This window comes from Lynx rufus, unplaced genomic scaffold (genome assembly GCF_022079265.1).
Source record: "Lynx rufus isolate CCGP_SWC_20201006 ecotype Redwood Valley unplaced genomic scaffold, mLynRuf1.p SCAF_16, whole genome shotgun sequence".
In the NCBI taxonomy this organism is placed as follows: Eukaryota; Metazoa; Chordata; class Mammalia; order Carnivora; family Felidae; genus Lynx; species Lynx rufus.
Window position 1 is genome coordinate 39,608,783 of NW_025814830.1, and position 19,989 is coordinate 39,628,771.

At 42.4% G+C, this 19,989-nt stretch overlaps 1 protein-coding gene across 4 annotated transcripts in view; it reads left to right on the forward strand.

The window, feature by feature from the left end:
* The first annotated feature begins 4,768 nt into the window (after positions 1–4,768).
* The window catches only part of NFATC3 (nuclear factor of activated T cells 3), a 137,693-nt gene continuing 122,472 nt past the window's right edge, over positions 4,769–19,989 (forward strand). For all 4 annotated transcript variants that reach the window (XM_047078632.1, XM_047078628.1, XM_047078630.1 and 1 more), the window contains exon 1: positions 4,769–5,136. In XM_047078632.1, coding sequence (XP_046934588.1) covers positions 5,034–5,136 — 103 coding nt within the window. In that variant the 5' untranslated portion in view covers positions 4,769–5,033. The remainder of the gene's footprint in view (positions 5,137–19,989) is intronic.

The following is a 19,989-nucleotide window of genomic DNA, read 5'->3' on the forward strand; positions in this document are numbered from 1 at the left end:
TCCAAGTGCTGTAGGGAGGGGCATTCCCCTCTAGGCCAAGGCCATGTTTCTCCCATGTCTCTAGGGTCAGGCCCCTATGCCAGCCAGCAGCCCCTGGCCCTGGTGGCCTGAGATCAGGCGGTGATGCCTCTGTTTCAGTCCTGGAGCTGCACCTGTCTGCACACTTGTTCCTCTGTATGCAGATAAGGATACTGCACTACCAGCTGCCTCCCAGAGCCCATTGCTGTCTGACCTTGGGCAAGTCACTTCTAGTTCTCTTTGGGCCTAAGGGCCCTCTCTGAGAGGGAGATCAGCTGCTCTGCCTGCATGAGGCTGACTGGAGGATAAATAGGCCTATGATAGGGCACTCTGTGGCTAATGGGGTCACTCTATGCTGGGGCTGCCCTAGCTTCCCAGACCAGTGCTCCAAGAGAAGGAGCCCCACCCAGGAGACAGACTGAGGCTTGTTGCAGTCTTAACCATCAAGCTTTAGGCACAGTTTCTGACTTTTCTCACAAACTATCTCAGTTAAAATGCCCCTTGGTCTTTCGTCATATCCCAACTGGAACAGGGCAGACAGAGAGGCCCCAGTGGACCCCCAGGCATCCTGAGCTAGTCAGAGCTTATGAAAGGATCTCATTCAGCATTTACTGAACAGCTACAAAGAGCAAGTCCCTGTGTTATCCCCTGAGGGGTAGACAGCTGAAAAGCTCTGGTGCCTACTTTGGAGGTGCTCACAGTCCTGCCTGTGTGTGCACGGGAGAGCTGTGCCCAAGGCAGAGGTCAAGTAAAGGTGTTGTGGGAACTTCACGCTATCCAGGCCATGGTTTAGAGGGCCCAGGAAAAGCACTGGGGAGAGGGGCATTCACAGGGGAGCAGGTGAGGGAGGGGCTAGTGTATGTTCCATAACTGAGGATGTCTGGCAAAGTTCCTGGTTGAATATGTTGGCTCTCAAATGGTCTCATCTTAGCATACCTCAATGATGCCTGCCATGGTCTCACAGTGACCTTCCCAAGGTCTGGGACCAATTGGGAGGGCCCAGTTGGGTCTGAAAGCTCCACTTATTGTTCTCACCATGCCCACCTTAAACTAAGGCCATTTAGATGCCCAAACCTCTCTCTGGGCTAGTGTCCACAACACGTAGTCATCCATTCCAGCCACCTAGATTGAGGACTTGCTCTTAGCTCATCACATTTTGGGGACACATGAGAAGGCGGGATGAATAAAGCTGGAGAGGGTGGCGCATCTTCCAAAGGTCACAGCAAGAAGACAACTTTGTGCAAAGACGAGTGGGGAATCTTGGGGCGCCTGAGTGGCTCAGTCAAGTGAGTGTCTGACTCTTGATTTTGGCTCAGGTCATGATCCCAGGGTCATGGTATTGAGACCCATGTTGGGCTCTGCACTGAGTGTAGAGCCTGCTTGGGATCCTCTCTCTCTCTCTCTCTCTCTCTCTCTCTCTCTCTCTCTCTCTCTCCCCCCCCCTCTCCCTCCCTCTGCCCCTCTCCCCAGCTCATGCTCTCTCAAAGAGAGAGAGAGAGAGGAAGAAAGAAAGAAAGAAAGAAAGAAAGAAAGAAAGAAAGAAAAAAGAAAAAGAAAGGAAGAAAGAAAATGTAAAAAGATGAGTGGGGAATCTCTTAACCCTCCAGCCCTGCACACTTAGTTCCTTCCAAGTGTCAATCCTGTTCAGAATTCTTCCATGGCTCTCCACTCCCCTCTGGATCAAGTCCAAACTCCTCAGCCTGGCATCTGAGGACAAAATGCTGACCTTGTCTTCTCAGCACCCTGTGCTGACTTCAGCAAACAACTTTGGTCACTTGTAGTTGGCTGGTATTGCCTTTGCCCAGATTGAGAGCTGCTCAAGGGCAGTCCTCGTGTTCCCTATGGCCAGCCTCAGTATGGGAGTAGGGAACAGGCACAAAAGAAGACTCAAATAAGCTTGTTGCATGGGATATGTGGCATAGAAAGAACTTTTCTAAACTCTGACTTTCCTCCAAAGCTCCTATTTTCCCTAATGTGGAATAAAAGGGGTTGGGCTGGGCCCTGCCGGGCTAAGCTGTACCATCCCATGGCTCAGAGGCCATGGGAGAGCCTTCAGCAGTGGGGTTCAGGTCCAGGCCTATGGCAGCTGATGAAAGTAATGGTTTTTCTTAAGTTTCAGGCCTGGCTGGAATTCACAGAGGAGGAAGAAGGGGGTGAATAGCAATCCCCGTAGTCCTTGTCCACCAGTCAGGAGTCCCATTGCACTGGTCCCCTGGCCTCCTGGTTCACAGGGCCCTCAGAAGGCTGGAGGCAGGTCAGATGACCTCTTACCATCTAAAAGAGCTTTTGAGCTGGACTGAGGAAGAGCTGGCCTGAGGAAGAGCTGATAGGGAGGCCTTGGCTGAGGAAAAGGAGTGGAGAGAGTTCAGGTATTGGTGTGTGTGAGTGGGGTAGACCTCTGTCCCACCTTGCAGAGCTCTAAGCCATTGCTGCTTTTCTTACAAAGATGGTGACACTTTTCCTACAGTCAGTGCCTACTGATGCTCTAGCCCTTATCAATCTAGGTTAGAGTTCTGTTTTCTCCAGCCCATAAGCCTTCCCAGGAAATGACCCCTTCTAAGTGTTCTCCAGGTGCACAGTGGCTGGGAACACAGATGAGTAAAACAGACACACAGATGGATGCTTTGGTGAATTGTTCAAACCATCTCCAGCTTCTGTGGTCCCTTCCTGGTGGTAGGGCTGATAGGTCCAGGGTCTCCCTCTTGCATTCTCTGTGGCCTGGCTAGCTGGGTCCCTTGTTTGGAGGGCAGAGGGGCTAGGTAAAGATCCATTTTCTCAATCCAGATGATAAATAACCTGGAAAGTATGTTGGGGGGAGGTCGGTGGTGGTGATGACAACACATCCTGAAATTGCTCATTAGGAGGGTACCACCCACACAATGCCATTGGCTCCCTCTCCTTGACCTGTTATTTTCTTCTACCCCTAATTTCACCCTCCCCCAGTACAACTCAGTAATTCATCCAAAATTCTGAATATGTTAAGTTCCTTGCTCTAAACCCTTCTATGGCTCCCTGCTTCCCTCAGGATAAAATCTAGGTACTTTGTAGTGGCCTGCAGCACTCTGCCCATTCATCTGGCCTTATCTTTGGCTTCTGCTCACTGCAGGTACTTTCTGATTTCTAAGTTTTTGGCAATCTGTTTTCTGCCTGGAACCATCTTCCTCACTTCTTGGCCATCTTTCCAATTCCTACTTAGTCCTGTGGAGGCCCTGTAACCCCAGTGGAATTATGAACCTTCTTGGAGATCCTGGCACAAGCCTAATCTCTTCACACAGTGATTATAGATTTGCTGTCCTCTCCCCCTCTCCTGAAGGGAGACTAATTTATCTCTGCTTTCCTAGGTTCAGCACAGGTATGGGTACAGAGCACTCAGCAGGAAAAGTTTTCTGCCCAATCCAAGATGAACATTTTATCTGCTCTGGACATTACCTGTCCTCCTGACTTGAGGCCTAGTTAGGCCTTCCCTAGGGCTCCCTGGTAGCTCAGGTATCGGTCCATATATTGAAACCTTTCTGCAAAGCACTCCACTTTGCCCTCTTCTCCTTTTTGTGGGAGAGCTCCTGGGCCTTTGCACCTGCACCCAAGGCCGAGACCTAGTGCCCTGAGTTCCTGCAACATGCTTCTATTGATACTGTGCCCTTTGGGGCCTAGAGCTAGGGAAGTAGGTCACCGCTCCTTCTCCCAATTCTCGAGCTCCCAGTCCACCCTGCCTCTTGGAGTCCTAAGTAAACAATCCAGGCTTAGCGTCCCCTGGCACAGCTTCCACCCCAGGCCCAGGAGGAGGCGTCTTGGGTCTCAAGGGAAGATAGTCTCGCTGGGGAGGAACCGAGAGCGAAAAACAGTTCTTCAGACAGTGTCACTTCCTCTCCACTAACAAACCACTCATTTTGGGTATCGGGCCCTCCTTTCACGGATGTGCACCGGGATGCTGAGGTCTCCGAGCCCGTGAGTGGTGCGAGTTCACGACGGGCTTTCTGGTTCAGTCGGCTTACAGCAACGGGCAGACTTTGCCCATGGGGCTCTGCCGAGTCCTCTAACGCGCTGGCTGTCCTCCAGGGAGTAGTTGCTCGCTAGCCGACGCGGACAAAGGCGCCGCTACTGGGAGCGGGCCCCGCCCCGAAGGGGTGGATCTGCATCGTTGAGGAGCAGAGACTCCGGACTCCTCGCGCAGCGCAGGTCTCCTCGGACTCCGCCCCAACCGAGCTGGGAGCTCAGCGGGCCTCACCCCAGGCTCCGCCATTAGGGTTGGGGTGGCGGGATGAGAGTGTGAGTGGCGTTCACGTAATACCCCTCCGGGGCCCTGACACATTCCCCAAACCCAGCCATTAGAGTAACATTTCAGCCGCCCTTCACCGAAGCCATAACCATATTCGACGTGAGCTCTGCCCAGTAAGGAATGGGATCTTCGATTGGCGGGTGGATTGGATTGCATTCAATCCAATAACAGAGGGCTATCCGCCTCACACGCGGGTGTAGGGCCCTGGTTTAGAAGTTGAGGAAAGGATAGCGGCCGAACTACAACTCCCAAGAGATACTGGGGTTATCCAGCTCTCCTTATGCACGTGACTTCCTTCTCCCGGAGAGGGAATCACGCGGTAGGCCGTTGATGGGGCGGAGCCATTGGGCTAGCAGGGGCGCTAGTGGCCTATGCGCAGCACGCTCTGATGGGCGCGCGGTAGGGGGCGGGGTTAGTCGTGCAGCCCTGCGCGGCAGCGCGCTGGCTGAGGCGGCTGTTGGGGGGCGGGGAATATCAGCTAAGGCGACCGTGGCGGCTTGGGCACCAGCGACGGGTTGTGACGGCGGCTCCTGGTGCGGCTCGGCGCGCGGCCAGCTCTCAAGTTCGGAACGGAACGCTCGGTGTCACGGTCCCTGCCCGGAAACTTTGCCGCGGAGCCGCGACCTCCTGGCCCGAGCGGCCGGGCATGAAGCGGCGCTGAGGAGCTGCCGCCGCCGCTGCTGCTGCCGCCGCCTCCGTCGCCGCCAGAGGAGGAGCCGCAGCACCCTGGGCCACGCCGATGACTACTGCAAACTGTGGCGCCCACGACGAGCTCGACTTCAAACTCGTCTTTGGCGAGGACGGGGCGCCGGCGCCGCCGTCCTCGGGCTCGCGGCCTGCAGGTGGGTGCCGGGCGGGGCGGGACCGAAAAGCGTCTCCTCTCCTCGTTCGCAAGAGCTCGCCGCTTCCCTGGTGGCTTGGTTGTCTGGGGCTTAGTAATATCGTGTGTGTGTGTGTGTGTGTGTGTGTGTGTGTGTGCGCGCGCGCGCGCGCGCGCGATGAGCGGATTTGTGTGTGTGGGTGTGGGTGTGTGTGTTTGTGCTTGCGGTGAATGAAGAGCAGATTTAAATCGCTTGAAGAGTTGTGTGGGTCGCAGCGACGTGGAAGTGGCCGCGGGCTTGGCTGGATGCGAACTAGTGGGGAACTCGACTCCGGGACTCCTATGGCCAGTGGACGCCTGCGGTTTGGAGGCTGAGTGTCGGGGCCGCTGCCCAAGTGGTGTCTGCTTGTCGTTGCTTTGCCAGCGTGGTGCGGAGAAAAAGCTGACCCTGTGAAGTGTAAGCGCACTTAACTTTTCATCTTTCCTAGGTTTTTAATATTTTTTGTTTTAAAGATGCACATTCTTGAGGTGTAAGGGTTCTCTGAAATTCGTGCACATGTCTGTTTAAATCTGCTTTCTTAGAGTAATGCCATCGTATTAACACTTGGGCAAGTTTATGGCCCACATTTAATTCGAAGTGTAACTATAACGGGTCTTTTCTGAAAATTACATTTCTTGAGCAGAGTGTTTTGAAAGATTAAGAAAAGTGGGGTGCCCTGTTCATAATTCTAGAAAGTTCTGGGAGTCAGTTTTTATTTTAATTAAAAGCCCACCTCAGAAGATGTTTTAAAGGAGGTCGTGAATTGGGAAAGTTGAACACCGTAATGCTTGGAGGTCAGACCAATCAGGAAATAGAAACAGGATGGCTGGGGACTTAGAGCTCTCCTGTGACCTGGTTTGGAATACTGTGGTTCATTAAGTTCAGTTTCCCTATTTCATATGTAGACGAACTTCAAAAGAGATGGATAAGATTAATCCGTATTCTTTCTGGGTATTAGTTGAGTTACTTCATGATGTTCAGTAGACTGTTCAGTAGAGTTGCAATGAAAAACATGCCTAAACGTGAGGCTTAAGGATTCTCTGGACGGTATTGTCTTATTAGTCCTTTTAGTCTTCATATGTTGTCTTTTTAGCATAATTATTTCAGCAAAATACATTTATTTCAATTCCACTGACATTACTTGAGCACCTTGTATGTTGAAGATACTGTTAGGTACTTTGTAGTGTTATGATGGGTGCAAAAAAGGACTGAAGGGCCCTCAAGGAGCTTGGGAAATGGGAGAGGGACATATAACCCAAGTAATTCTGCTTCCAGGCAGACTGAATGGTGGTGTGTGTTATAACATAGGCACAAATGGGAAAGTGACATGTGTGGAGAGTAGTGGCACTGAATTATGTGTTTAGGTTATTGAGATTTAACAAAGTAAAAACAACTTGTTTTAATGAGTATTTTTATAAGAAAATAAATAGTTGATGTCTGCAAACTTTTACTGAGGACAGATGTGATTAGAGAATGCTGTAAAGCAAATTCATGATCAATAACGTAGTATTCTCATGTAAGTAGGAATTGTACGTACATCCAAAGTATTGGACAGCATTTAAAGCTATGAAAACAGCTTTTTTTTTTTTTTTCAACATTTATTCATTTTTGGGACAGAGAGAGACAGAGCATGAACGGGGGAGGGGCAGAGAGAGAAGGAGACACAGAATCGGAAACAGGCTCCAGGCTCCGAGCCATCAGCCCAGAGCCTGACGCGGGGCTCGAACTCACAGACCGCGAGATCGTGACCTGGCTGAAGTCGGACGCTTAACCGACTGCGCCACCCAGGCGCCCCGAAAACAGCTTTTTAAGAGATTACTTTTGCCATAAAACTCTCCAAACCATTTCGGTATTAAAATGGGTCTAGTAGGTGTTAAGGTTTGAAACTTGACTTGTAACTGAAATTCCCAAATTTAAACTTGAATAGTTTCCTTTGACAAAAAATCCACTTCAAAATATTACGGCAGCTGTTTTTAAGTGTTCTTTCTTCTTCAAATTAAGATGAAATATACATGACATAACCATTTTAAAGTGAGCAATTCAGTGACATTTAGTGCATTGACAGTGTTGTGCAACCACTTCTATCAGGTTCCAAAACATTTCCATCACTCCTGAAGGAAATCCCAAACCTATTTAAGTAGTTGCTCCTCATTCTCCTTTGTCCCTTCCCAGTCCCTGGCTTCCCAGTCCCTAATATGGGATTTGTTTGTATGGATTTACCAATTCTGGATATTTCATGCAAATGGAATCATACAAATGTGGGCTTTTGTGTCTGGCTTCTTTCACTTAGCGTAGTATTTCATGGGTCATGCATGTTGTAGAATACAGCAGTACTTCATTCCTTTTTATGGCTGAATATTTTATATATACCTCATTTTATCCATTCATCCATTGATGGGCATTTGGGTTGTTTCTATCCTTCGGTTATCTTGACTAGTGCTGCTTTGAACACGTAGCAGCTAAGTTAAAAATTCTGCTGGGCAGGATGTTTTGTATATTCAAAACTACTTGTTTGCAAAATTAGTTTTCATTTTATTTTATTTTTTAAAATTTATTCTTAAAAAAATTTTTTTAATCTTTATTTTTGAGAGAGAGACAGCGTGTGAGCAGGGGAGGAGCAGAGAGAGAGGGAGACACAGAATCTGAAGCAGGCTCCAGGCTCTGAGCTGTCAGTAGTTCGCGAGTTCGTGTCCTGAGTCAGACTCTGTGCTGACAGCTCAGAGCCTGACTCAGGGCTGGAACTCACGAACTGTGAGATCATGACCTGAGCTGAAGTCGGACATTCAACCGATTGAGCCACCCAGGTGCCCCAAAATTTATTCTTAATTTACTTATTTATCTTTAGAAAGGGGGAGGGTAGCGGGAGAGAGAGAGAGAGAGAGAGAGAGAGAGAGAGAGAGAATCCCAAGAGGCTCCACACTATTAGCGTACAAAACTCGAACTCTTGAACCAGGAGATCATGACCTGAGCTGAAATCAAGAGTCATTTGCTTAACCGACTGAGCCATCCAGGAGCCCCACGTTTTCATTTTAATAAGCATAATTAGAGTGTGTAGTTTGAAGGAACTAAGTGGATTAACTGACATGCTTTTAGGATGATAATATGCAGTACTGTGGGCCATGAGAATAAAACTGCTTGGTAGAATTCAGATCAATGTTGGGTTATATCAGTGTGTTTACTTGTTTTTGGATTCTTTTCCTTACTGGATTGAAAGTTCCATGAAGGCAGGGATAGTGTCTGTATCTTGTTCATAGTTATATGATCGGTGCCTAGTACAGTGCCTTTATCATAAGAGTGGGCACCCAGTATTTGTTGAATTAATAAATACTCCTTAAGTTTTGAGTCATTGCTCACTTTTTTTTTTTTTTTTGTGGTAGAGGAAGTTAATGAGACTTGTTTCAATTCTTTGGCTTTTATCAGTCAGTTCCATAAGACAGTAGATCTTGGTAATTTTGGCAGCAGGTTTTCCATCTGTCTGAGGGTGTAAGAGTCCTTGTATCACCTCTAACTTTCCATACAGAAGACTTTTGAAAAATATTTGGTGGAGAGGATAATGGACAGGAACTGAGGACAAGCTAAGGGGCCGAATTAGTAAATGTCCTAAGAGCAAGCTTATTAAAAGTACACATTAGATGATTTGATACTTGATAATGTTGGATACATTTATGATTGACTTTTTAAAAAAAATGCTTGTTTAGTTTTGAGAGAGAGAGCAAAGGGGTAGGGGCAGAGAGAGAGAGAAGAGAGAGATTAAGAGAGAGAGAGAAGAGAGAGAGAGTAGAGAGAGAAGAGAGAGATTAAGACCCTGGAGTCCTTAGCCTTTTTCTTTCTCTCTCTCTCTCTTTTTTAATATGAGGTCAGTGCTAGTTTTAATTTTTCCAGTTAAAAATGAATCAGGGCGCCTGGGTGGCTCAGATGGTAAGCATCCGACTTCGACTCAGGTCATGATCTCAACATTACCAAGTTTGAGCCTTACATCAGGTTCTGTGCTGACAGGTGAACCTGGACCCTGCTTCGGATTCTTGTCTCCCTCTCTCTCTGCCCCTCCCCTGCTTGTGCTCTGTCTCTCTCTCTGTCAAAAATAAACATTAAAATATATATATATATATATATATATATACACACACATATATATATATATATAAATGAATCAAACTATTTTAAGTTTTTTCTTAATAACCTAGCTTCAAAATGAAGACATACTTCAATAGTAAATAGAGAATTTTAAATTGATAAGTGTTTCATGTATTTCACTAGCATTATTTGCCATTATAAAGGGCAGCCTCTGGTGCTTTATGTATTTATTTATTTATTATTTGTATATCTCTAATTTAGTTTGATGTCATAATTTTTCACATTCAAAGTTTCACTCTCAGGGTTTGGTTCGTTGTTAAATATTGACTCTCTAGTCCTGAATGAGAGTCACTGGGAGGAGTGTGTGCTGTATACTGACTGCATAATATCTTTCCTAATGTTGCTTTTTTAAGAGGGGAGAAATATCGTTGATACAATGTGTATTTTTATAAGAAATTTACTTTAGGATAGGAAGTGTAATTTCATCAGATAGTACTTCAGTACACAACTTTTTCCCATATAAAGTTGAGGAACTTTTCCTAGATGATTGTCATAGTCTTTATTTTTTTTTTTTAATGTTTATTTTTGAGAGAGACAGAGCATGAGTGGGGGAGGTGTAGAGAGAGAGGGAGACACAGAATCTGAAGCAGGCTCCAGGCTCTGAGCTGTCAGCACAGAGCCCAGTGCAGGGCTTGAACTCTGGAACTGCAAGATTGTGACCTGAAGTCGGACACTTAATCTACTGAGCCACCCAGGTGCCCCTATTGATAATTTTTAAAGTGTTTGTTTTATCCATGTTAAATGAGATGATGTATTTAAAGCTCTTAGCACAGTTCTTGGTCCAGTAGTACTCATTAAGTGCTGGTAGTTAACATTTCTTAACACACACACACACACACACACACACACACACACACCCTGATGATAGGTTATTTTTTATTTCCTCTTCTTCCCTAGATCCTTTTCCCTATGCTAAACTAAAACACTGAGAGAGAATAGGGGCAGATAGGAGATCCAGTTATTTAAACCTTACTTAGGTAAGTTGAAATATTTGTCATAGACTTTTGTATTTTATCTTTTATTCTTTTTGTTAACCTCATTTGTCATATCTTACTAAATAAAAGTGCTGAAGGTCCCTAGCTTTTATATTTTTCTAGTGTCTTGAATCAAATTGTTACTCAGTATGGTGTGAAAGTTGGTAGATTTGCTACCCATACTAAGTATAATTGGATATTTAAATCAGTATGAAAAAAGGGAAGTTACTTCTCTGGTTTCCTGTAGAAATTTAATGGTATGTTTGTACAGCACGTTAGGTAGTGTATAGAGGAGATGTTTACTGGTGAGCCTTACTTTCATACCATAGGTCAGCTTTTTCTTTAGTCTTGAATATAAGTGAGAATATGTATTTGGTGATTGCATCACTGATAAACATTTCAGCATTTCAGTTGGAAGAATAACTTAATATTCTGTTTGACACTTTCCCTGATAAGGGTAGATGTTCCTGGGGGCATTAGCAGAATTTTGTGATGGAGGTTAATGAATAAATGTAGTTGAGTGAATATGGGGAAAATTGAAGAAGAAAAATTTCAATGTCACATGTTGTGTTGAAACTTCAAAAGTGGAAGAGCATTGCTATACCTGCACTTTGTTAGGTTTTCCATTTGCCAATACAAAAGGGATATTTTGGAATATATTCTAAACTATTCGTAGAGGTAATACTGTAGTAGTTATATTATCTAATATAACAGTTGAGTATTACATACATGGTCAAGAAATTGTAGGAGTTTTGTAAGGCCTGTATCTTAGGCATTTAAAGTCATTTAAGTTATTAATTTAGCGTAAGTTGTAGAATCAACTTACTGTTATGACTTGCCTTTTCTGGGGCAACCAGTAAACTTTGCCAGTATTTGTATATATTTTTATTGAGGGCAAATCCCAAGTCCTGCTTTTGAGTTTTGCTCTTTATTTACTTTTTCAATGAGATGTGATCACAAGGACATTTTTGGTAAGAAAATATGAAATTTGTTTTTCTTCAGAGAAAATAACAAAATACTGATATATAAAAATGGATACCTATTAAGAGAAAATACGCTGTTGTGTTACTGATGATGAAGTTTAATGCATCCTTTACTTTCCTTATTAGTATTGAGTAGTTGGTGATGGTGATAATGATGGTAGATGATGATGGTGATGTTTTATTTTAAATAAGAGGTGGGGTTGAGGAAGCCATAATACCGTGAAGTCAGTCGCATTACTCTTAAGAGATAGGAAACCTGAGTAGATTGAGTCACATTTGATAGTAAGCTGTAGTTTGCTCACAGCAGTAACATAAATAAGGGAGGTGTTGTCTAAAGCTGTCCTGGTGGGTCAGGGGAGTAGACACAACCGAGTTGGCAGTAAGCCTGGCTTCTAAAACAAAATCCAAGTCATCAAATTTGCCCAGGCATGCCGTTTGAGGTTCAAGTAACAGTGGAATTTAAGAGGAGTGAGTTTGTTCTTGGAGGCTTAGCAGAGTCACAAACAGGAGTAAGCTTTTTAAAGAGCCATACTTTTAACTTTAAACATAGTGTGAATCTGCATATATTTTAGCATTTCTGGTAATATTTATATAATTGTGTTGCACGACTCTCACCTGCTTGGTAGACTTTAGAAGAGAAGAACAATTGGACCTGAAAGATTTAAGTAGTGTGGTTTAGGGGCACGTGGGTGGCTCAGTCAGTTAAGCTTCTGACTCTTGGTTTTGGCTCAGTTTATGATCTCATGCTTTGTGAGTTCGAGCCCCATATCGTGCTCTGTGCTGACAGTGCAGAGGCTGCTTGTAATTCTCTCTCTTCCTCTCTTTCCCTGCCCCTCCCACACTTGCTCTCTTTCTCTCTCTCAAAATAAATAAACTTAAAAAAAAAAACCTAAAAAGAAACAAATAAATAAGTAAATAGTGTTGGCTATGAACTTTCTTTGAATTGCTAGCTGAAATTTAATCATTGGGACAGTTCTGGTTATCATGTTGGTATTCCTGCGTGTAAGGGAACTACATGTCTGTGAAAGCTAGAAAATCCCAGGTACACCGGAGAAGTAACTTTGAAGCTCCATTTAACTACAAAATGTAAAGTTTCAGTATGTCTTACGTTACAAAAGCAGGTGAGAGTTTAAATTTTTTAAAATGTTTTATTTATTTATTTAAAAATTTTTTTTAACGTCTTTTATTTATTTTTGAGACAGAGAGAGATAGAGCATGAACGGGGGAGAGACAGAGAGAGAGGGAGACACAGAATCGGAAGCAGGCTCCAGGCTCTGAGCCATCAGCCCAGAGCCCGACATGGGGCTCGAACTCACGGACCGCAAGATCGTGACCTGAACTGAAGTCGGACGCTTAACCGACTGAGCCACCCAGGCGCCCCTAAAATGTGTTAAATAACTGTTTTTAGTATTTTAAAATAATTTTTATATTTCTGAATTTTGTGTTAAATTTTTATCAGCTTTGCTGTTTATTTTAATTAGAAATTAGGATTGTATGAGCTTTGAGATTAATATTAATAACTTCTGGTGATGTTAATTTATATCATTGAAAAATACTTCTTTTTAAATGTTTATTTATTTTTTATAATGTTTATTTGTTTATTTTGAGAGGGGGAGGGGCAGAGAGAGGGAGAGAGAGAGAATCCCAAGCAGGCTCAAGGCTATCCGTGTAGAGTCCGACTCGGGGCTTGATATCACTAACCATGACATCATGATCTGAGCCAAATCAAGAGTTGGATGCTTAACTGACAAGCCACCCATGCGCCCCTGAAAAATATTTCTGAAAGCATTTTTTCCTATCAAGGTAATCATTGGCCAGAACACTTTAATGGACAGTTTGTGAGTTGTACTTAAATGTAAATATTTTTTGGTATTGCTTTGAAGTAAAAAAGGTTGTTAAATAAAAATGACAGGAAAAAAATGACATTCAAAAGTTGTGTTGAAGCTAGCTAGGGGTGCCTGGCTGGCTCAGTCAGAAGAGCATTTGACTCTTGACCTTGGGGTTGTGAGTCTGAGCCCCATGTTGGGTATAGAGATTACCTAAAAAATCTAATAAACTTAAAAAATTGTTGAAGCTAGATGATGGGTATATGGGAGTTTGTTGTAATAGTCTTTGTATTTTTGTGTATGTTTTTAAATTTCCATGATAGAAAGTTTAAAAAATGGCATTCAGAAACTCTTCAAGTTTTTAAAGTTCTAGGTTAGGATAGTAAAAAAAAAAAAAAAAAAAAAAAAAAAAAATTTTCTTTTTTTTTAGTTTATTTATTTTGAGAGAGAGAGATACACGAGCACAAGCAGGTGAAGGGCAGAAAGAAGGAGAGAAAGAATCCCAAGCAGACTCTTGTGCCATCAACACAGCCCGATGTGGGGCTTGAACTCACGTACGGTGAGATCATGACTTGAGCCTAGATCAAGATCAAGGGTTGGACACTTCACTGACTGTGCCCTCCAGGCACCCCAGGAAAAGTGTTTTAAATTTTTTTTTTTTTTTTTTTTCAACGTTTATTTATTTTTGGGACAGAGAGAGACAGAGCATGAACGGGGGAGGGGCAGAGAGAGAGGGAGACACAGAGTCGGAAACAGGCTCCAGGCTCTGAGCCATCAGCCCAGAGCCCGACGCGGGGCTCGAACTCCCGGACCGCGAGATCGTGACCTGGCTGAAGTCGGACGCTTAACCGACTGCGCCACCCAGGCGCCCCAGGAAAAGTGTTTTAAAATAGCATTGTGAAGTTAGTGAGATTTGCTGTTGCGTGTAATTTTTTTTTTTAATTTTTTTTTTCAACGTTTATTTATTTTTGTGACAGAGAGAGACAGAGCATGAACGGGGGAGGGGCAGAGAGAGAGGGAGACATAGAATCGGAAACAGGCTCCAGGCTCTGAGCCATCAGCCCAGAGCCTGACGTGGGGCTCGAACTCCCGGACCGCAAGATCGTGACCTGGCTGAAGTCGGACGCTTAACCGACTGCGCCACCCAGGCGCCCCTGTTGCGTGTAATTTTTTAAAAAACTGGTTTAACAAATAAATAGGATAAAAATTAGTTGTGGTATATCTGATTTACAAAACTTATTTCACTCTTTAATTAGTAGTAGGATGGTGAAGTGAGTTAGTATACATAAATAGGAGGTGAACGGATCTTATGATATGCTTTTAAATAGGTATTTTTTAATTTTTAAAATGTTTTCTAACTGTGGGCTCAGAATAATTCACTTATTGTTTGGTAATTTAAGGGCCTGAAATTGTTTTTTAAAATGTTAATGTTTGATCATATTGCTTGTATCTATCAGTCTAATATTTATTAAGTACTGTCACTTTCCTTGAACTTTTAGATTTATGATGAAATTAAACTACTGAACTTGGTCTTAATTTTAAGACTAGATTTTTAAGTTTACTATATAATTGATAGAGATTAACTCACAAAAATAACTGACATATAAAATCTTCTGATTTGTGAACATTTCAGAGCAAACAGGATCCGAAATTTATGTCTTACATCTTGCCATTTGTGAGATCATATTGGATACTAAAGGAATAGAAGTAATAAACTTGTCCTTTATAAAAGAAAACCCTTTGGGGAAAATAAAGTTTCATCTAAATGTTACTTTTTCATTTTTTATTGCAACATAAGAGTTTCAAAGAAGCCTGATAATTTTCTATTAAATTCTTTATAGTTTTCATCTCCTTTCAGTAGAGGCTGTTCAGTAAAAATGACATTTGGATTCATGAAATTTTCTCTTCATATTTTATTCCTCCAAAATCTGTTTTGAAAGTCGCAGCTAAGGGCATCTTTGATTCCTGCTCCTTGCTTGCATCTATAACCTGCTTCCACCCTGGTCTTTTTCATTATGCTCTATCTGTTTTATATCCCTCACTCTGTATGTTAATAACAAGTTTGTCATCTTTAATTTTATTCATCTCTTTTAAGTCCCAGTGTGAAACCTTTCCCTGAACCCATTTATCTGAATTGCCTCTGCCATCCATGTGCCTTTCTCTTTTGAGTCACTCTAGAAATATTATTTTGAGGTAGTGCTGAGCTAGGTCTAAGTTCTAGATTCCTGTTTGTTGCTGGTTGTGTGACATTGCTTAAAAAGCACACGATAGTTTTAGGCTAATTCAGTCCTTTCGTTTTATAAGAGAGGAAACTGAGGTTTAAGTTTACTTGTCCAGGGTTATTTAAACAGTTTCTAAAAGGAAGATCTGAGGACCTGACTCCTACTCCTTCATTCTTGTCTAGTAAATTGCTTGATTTCTGCTTGAAAATTATAGAGTTGTTTTTGCACGGCTTATAATTTTGATCATTTTGGTAACTGTTCCTTTTTTGTTAGTGTTCTATTAGGTAAGTACTTAATTTAATTGAGTACCTGTTGTATGCAAGATATTTTTATGTACATTATTTCTAAGTCTTAGGATAATCTGAAGAGGTGTGTGTTACTTCCGTTTTATACCTGAGGAAACAGAAATGCCAGATTTGAGCATTTAGAGAGTGGAAGATTTGGCATTTGAACCCTTTTTTTTCTCCTTCCCCCCCCCCCCCCCCCCCCGGCTCTTTCTCCTATGCCTCTCACCTCTCAGAGCTGAAGTACAGAAATAGTCAGTTTTTCATTTGATGAAACCAAGACTCATGGTGAAACAGGGCTTACAAGTTACATATGTGTTCTTGTGACTAGATTTTCTGCTTTGGCTCAGAATGGCTGCTTGAGAGATGATGCTTCTACTCCTGCCTGCTCTAGAAAAATGGTATAGCATTACAGCCAGATCAATAGAAGGTACCGCACAGCTAACTGTGCTAGGCCCAAATTTAGCCATTAGGCCTCTTTTCTTTGCTTCCTTGCAGACCTGGAGGTCAAGAGGTCATGTTGTTCTAGGTTTTCAAGTAATGAGGATTTGGCCTTTCACTTTGGCAACTCCCTCCCGTGTTGTCCTGATTAGGGTCTGATTTGTGACCTTTGCAGGCTATTTTGTGCTTATGATTTAAAATGTAAAGCATTTTTCGATTAGTCATCAGAATTGCTCTAAACTGAAATGAGGGAAAAGTTCAGAATTTAAAAAATGTGAAATTACTAGTTAGGGCAGTTTTTTTTGTTGTTGTTGCTTTAAAAATTAAAAAAAAATTTTTTTTTTAGCATTTATTTTTGAGGAAAGAGAGAGACAGAGCGTGAGCGGGGGAGGGGCAGAGAGAGAGGGAGACAAAGACTGCGAAGCAAGCTCCTGGCTCGGAGCTGTCAGCACAGAGCCCTACATGGGGCTCAAACCCACTGACAGTGAGATCATGACCTGAACTGAAGTCAGACAGATGCTTAACCGACTGAGCCACCCAGGTGCCCCAGGGCAGTTTTGTTTTGGTTGTTTGTTTTAAGTTTGAATTTTGCTTTCATGTGTTCCAAAAGATATGTACATACTATTTTTTTTTTTTTTTTGGTTGAATTTAGAACCTAAATAAAAACTGATGTACCTTCTATAGCCACTAACACTGATTCACATTTTTTTCCTTGATATTTTGGTCAGTTTGCCATCTGTCACTTACTCTTATCTCTCAGGATCAGCACTGCCTTTTGGGCTCGTTTTTGTCTACTACCTGTTTGTTTTTACATGCACCCAATTGTCTCTGAGCTTTACCAGAACTCTACTTTTCAGAGCAAAGGCAAGAAAGCCTTTTTGTTACATTACCTAGTAAATGTTGACTGATCACTGTTTTGAAACTTTGTTGACTTTTATAATTTGATCACTATTTGAAAGAAATAGTAATACTTTAAATACTAGTTTACACATAAACAAAATATATTTGGTAGGGGAAATAGACATAAACCCGTGGAATCTTTCTGAGAGCGAGGAAGGACTGTTCCAGAAGCCTATAGCAAACTTAACCTCTCATTTCATTGACCAAAATTGGGTTACATTCCCTTTCCTAAATTAGTCACTGGTAAAGACCGAGAGAATTATTCTTAGCCAACCAGGCCCATCCCTTGGCCTGGTTGACTTCCCCTGAAGCACAGGGTACATGAGAGAGGAGTGGATGCATGGAAGAACAGATATTAAGGAGGAAGGGGAAAATGGAGGGGGAAGGGAGGATCAACCAAAAGAATACTCTGCACTTTGTTAGCAGTTGAAGAACTTTGTTGTTGTTGTTGTTGTTATTATTATTATTATTATTATTATTTTAAATGTTTATTTTTGAGAGAGAGAGAGAGAGAGAGAGAGAATGACCAAGCACAAGCAGGGGAAGGGCAGAGAGAGAGAGAGCAAGCGGGGGAACAGAATCCAAAGCAGGTGCCAGCCTTTGATCTGTCAGCACAGAGCCTAATGCGGGGCTTGAACCCACTAACGGTGAGACCATGACCTGAGCCGAAGTCGGATGCTCAACTGACTAAGCCACCCAGGTGCCCCTAGCAGTTGAAGAACTTTAAAATGTAAATGCAACTTTTACTGTGCAGTTACTCTTTCTGGCACATGCTTTTTTTCTTGCTTTGTCAAAGTTCTTGGGGTGGACATGGAAACGCCTATAAATGCAGAGAAAGAATGAGTTATGGCTAGTAGGTTTTGGTGGCTTGGTGTCTGATAAGTGGGATATGTGGGACAGCAAATTCATGTTCCTTCTGTTGTTCAAGTGGAATTGGGTGGCTGTGCGGACATACAGAAGCATAAAGACAGTCACCTAGTTAATCCAGTCCTGATTTTTCAAAATTGCATAGGTTAAGTGTTTTATTTCACTCTTTGTCTTTAAGACTAGTCTGAAAGGAACCTAGCATTTGTTAAGTGGTAAAATAGAAGGATGTGCACTGGGAAGAGAAAGTAGAAACCAGACAGGAACATTATATAAGATTTTAGAGTAACTGAGAGGGAGGGGACCTTAAAACCATTAGCTGAGTAAATGTACAAAATCATTCAATCTTTTAACAAAATTTATTATATCAATATTATGTTTGAATATGGTTCAGTTTATTGGAGCAGACATGTAAATAAACACAACAATATTTATATAATACAGGTACAGAGAAGATCCTCTAAAAGCATAAATGAGAAAAAGCTTAACTTTGAGAGGTCAATGAAGAAGTTACATTGAGCTGAGTCCAGTAGAATGAGTTTTCTAGATAGATAAAGGAGGCAAGTATATTTCAGGTTCATTGATGACCAGATCCAGAGACCCAAGTTAGAGAGAGAGTCCTTTAATTTGGAAAGGTTGAAGATCAGGCTATAGTATCCAGATTTGGTCTGAGAAGGAGAGCCTTGTATGCCATAATGAAGAGTTTGGATATGAGAATGAAGATAGCAGGGAGCCACTGAAGGATTTGAAACTGGGTAGGAATGCCAAATCTGTGGCTTAGATCACTGGGCTACATTGGATCATGGATTAAGGCAGGAATCGAGGGAGTGGGGTGGGTGGGGGCAGCAAATGTATCTGAGAAATAGTTAAGGGCAAAGGAGTAGAGATGGCAAGGTGGAAATAAAACTGAAATAGATTTAGGGGAAATAAATCAATAGGACCTGGTATCCATTGAATAAGGAGAGGAAGGAAGCTAGATTATTTCTGCTTTTCTAGTTGAGGTCAGTTGTGGTAGGGAAAGAAGCAGATTTGGAGGTGGGGAGAGGGAAAGGTGATTCCATTTAATAAAATATGCTAAGCATTATGAAAAGTCTGTGAGGCTTATATACCATTTTACCTGGGTGATAAATGGTGGAGAAGAGACTAGACAAAGTAAAAAGGGGGTTTGGGCTTCCGGGCATGGTGGTGTTAGTTGAGGGAAGGCGATTGGGAAATGTATGATAAATAAGGGTTGTTTAGTAAGATTTGTTAAGCAGATAAGAGTGCTTCTCTTCCTGGTACTGAAGAGGAGGAACACTTACAAATGGAAATTTATATCACCTTGGTGAAGGAAAATTTATGCCCTGCTTTTAGGCAGAAAGGGAGAGGGCAGAGTTGTTCCTGTGCTTGGTGTTTTTTAATTGCCTTCAGCTCAAATAATCCTTATGCCAAAGTGACATATTTGGGGTGGTATATTCTGATCTCCTGTAATACTTATTTAAAGTGTACAGTCTGATAAGTTTTGACACGTGTTATCTATGAAACTTTTCCCACATTCAAGATAGTGAATATATCCATTACCCCCAAAAGTTTCCTTGTGTCCCACTAGTGGTCATTCCCTCCCACTCACCTTTCCTCTTTACCCAGATAACCACTAAAGTCACTATAGAAAACATGTAAATGAAATCATGGAGTATGTACTTTTTTTCTTGGTCTGACTTCTTTTATTGGGCATTGTTATTTTGAGATTCTTTCATATTAAAGAGTATATCAGGTCATTTTTATTGGAAAGTGGTTCCATTGTATGTGCATATACCACAGTTGTTTATCCATTCACCTCTTGATGTACTTTTGGATTGTTTCCAGCTATTGGCTGTTACAAATAAAGCTGCTGTGAACATTCATGTATAAGTATTTATGTGAACACATATTTCCTTTACTCTTGGATAAATACTTAGGAACAGAATGGTTGGATCATGTGATAGGTGTAAGTTTAACTTTATGAGAAACTGTCAAACTGTTTCCACTTCAAAAGTGGATGTATCATTTTACATTCCTGTTAGTGGAAATGTACATTTGTACATCCTCACCAGCATTTAGTATTGTCAGTCGTTTTAATTTTAGGCATTCTAATAGGTATGTAGTAGTATCTCCTTGTGGTTTTATTTTATATTTCCCTAAGGACTACTGCTGTTGAGCATCTTTTTATGTGCTTTTTTTTCACCATC